Here is a 944-nt window from a genome sequence, read left to right as displayed (position 1 = left end):
AAGGGGACAAGGGGCCCGTGGTTGGAACTAGATGATCTTCAGCTCATTCCCACCCCAGGGGAGATGGAAGAACCAGGGAGGGGATCCCAGGGCTCGGCCTCACCACGGAGCCGGGGTAGAGGCGCTTGATGCTGTCCATGATCTCGGCCTTGCTCTGCTGGCGGCTGCTCTCCTGGCGGTCGATGCGGGCGTCCCCCAACTGCTCCATCACCTGGTTGAGCTCCTTGTTGATCTCATCGATGCGGCGCTTGGCCAGTTCCACCTCCTCGGTGAGCTCCCCCTCCAGGCGCTTCTGCTCCTCCAGCGACTGCCTGAGGGCACACGGAGAGGTGGGAAGTGAGGGATGGGGACAAGGGAGCTCCTTGGGGACCGCTACAGGGGTTGTGCTGGGGCAGGGGGGGTGAGGGATGGAGGATGGGGATGGGGGATGCCTCAAGGATGGTCCCAAGGGGATGGGGACAAGGGACACACCTCAGGGACATGGAGATGGGGGATGGAGATGGGACAGGGATGGGGGATGCCTCAGGGATGGTCCCAAGGGGATGGAGATGGGGGTGTCCCAAGGGCAAGCCAAGGGGATGGGGACAAGGGACACACCTCAGGGACATGGAGATGGGGGATGGAGATGGGACAGGGATGGGGGATGCCTCAAGGATGGTCCCAAGGGGATGGGGACAAGGGACACCTCAGAGACATGGAGATGGGGGTACGGGGACAACAGACACCTTAGGGACTGTCCCAAGGGCATGAAGATGGGACAGGGATGGGGAACACCTCAGGGATGGTCCCAAGGGCATGGAAATGAGGATATGGAGATGGGACAGGGATGGGGGACACCTCAGGGATGGTCCCAAGGGCATGTGGACAAGGGGGCAGCTTGGAGACTGCCCCAAAGGCACGGGGCCACCTCAGGGGCTGCCCCAAGGGCACAGGGACAAGAGCCC

At 62.9% G+C, this 944-nt stretch overlaps 1 protein-coding gene across 1 annotated transcript in view; it reads right to left on the bottom strand.

Annotated features, from left to right (window-relative positions):
- The window catches only part of LOC104411537 (structural maintenance of chromosomes protein 1A-like), a gene marked incomplete at both ends in the record, with an annotated part of 4,621 nt that overhangs the window by 1,888 nt on the left and 1,789 nt on the right, over positions 1–944 (bottom strand). Inside the window, one exon of the mRNA XM_010021980.1 lies at positions 104–311. Within this exon, the coding sequence (XP_010020282.1) occupies positions 104–311 (208 nt within the window). The remainder of the gene's footprint in view (positions 1–103; positions 312–944) is intronic.

The sequence above is a fragment of the Nestor notabilis genome, unplaced genomic scaffold (genome assembly GCF_000696875.1).
Source record: "Nestor notabilis isolate BGI_N333 unplaced genomic scaffold, ASM69687v1 scaffold21339, whole genome shotgun sequence".
NCBI lineage: Eukaryota > Metazoa > Chordata > Aves > Psittaciformes > Psittacidae > Nestor > Nestor notabilis.
Note: the sequence above shows the minus strand (reverse complement) of the source record. Positions and strands in the feature narration are given on the sequence as shown.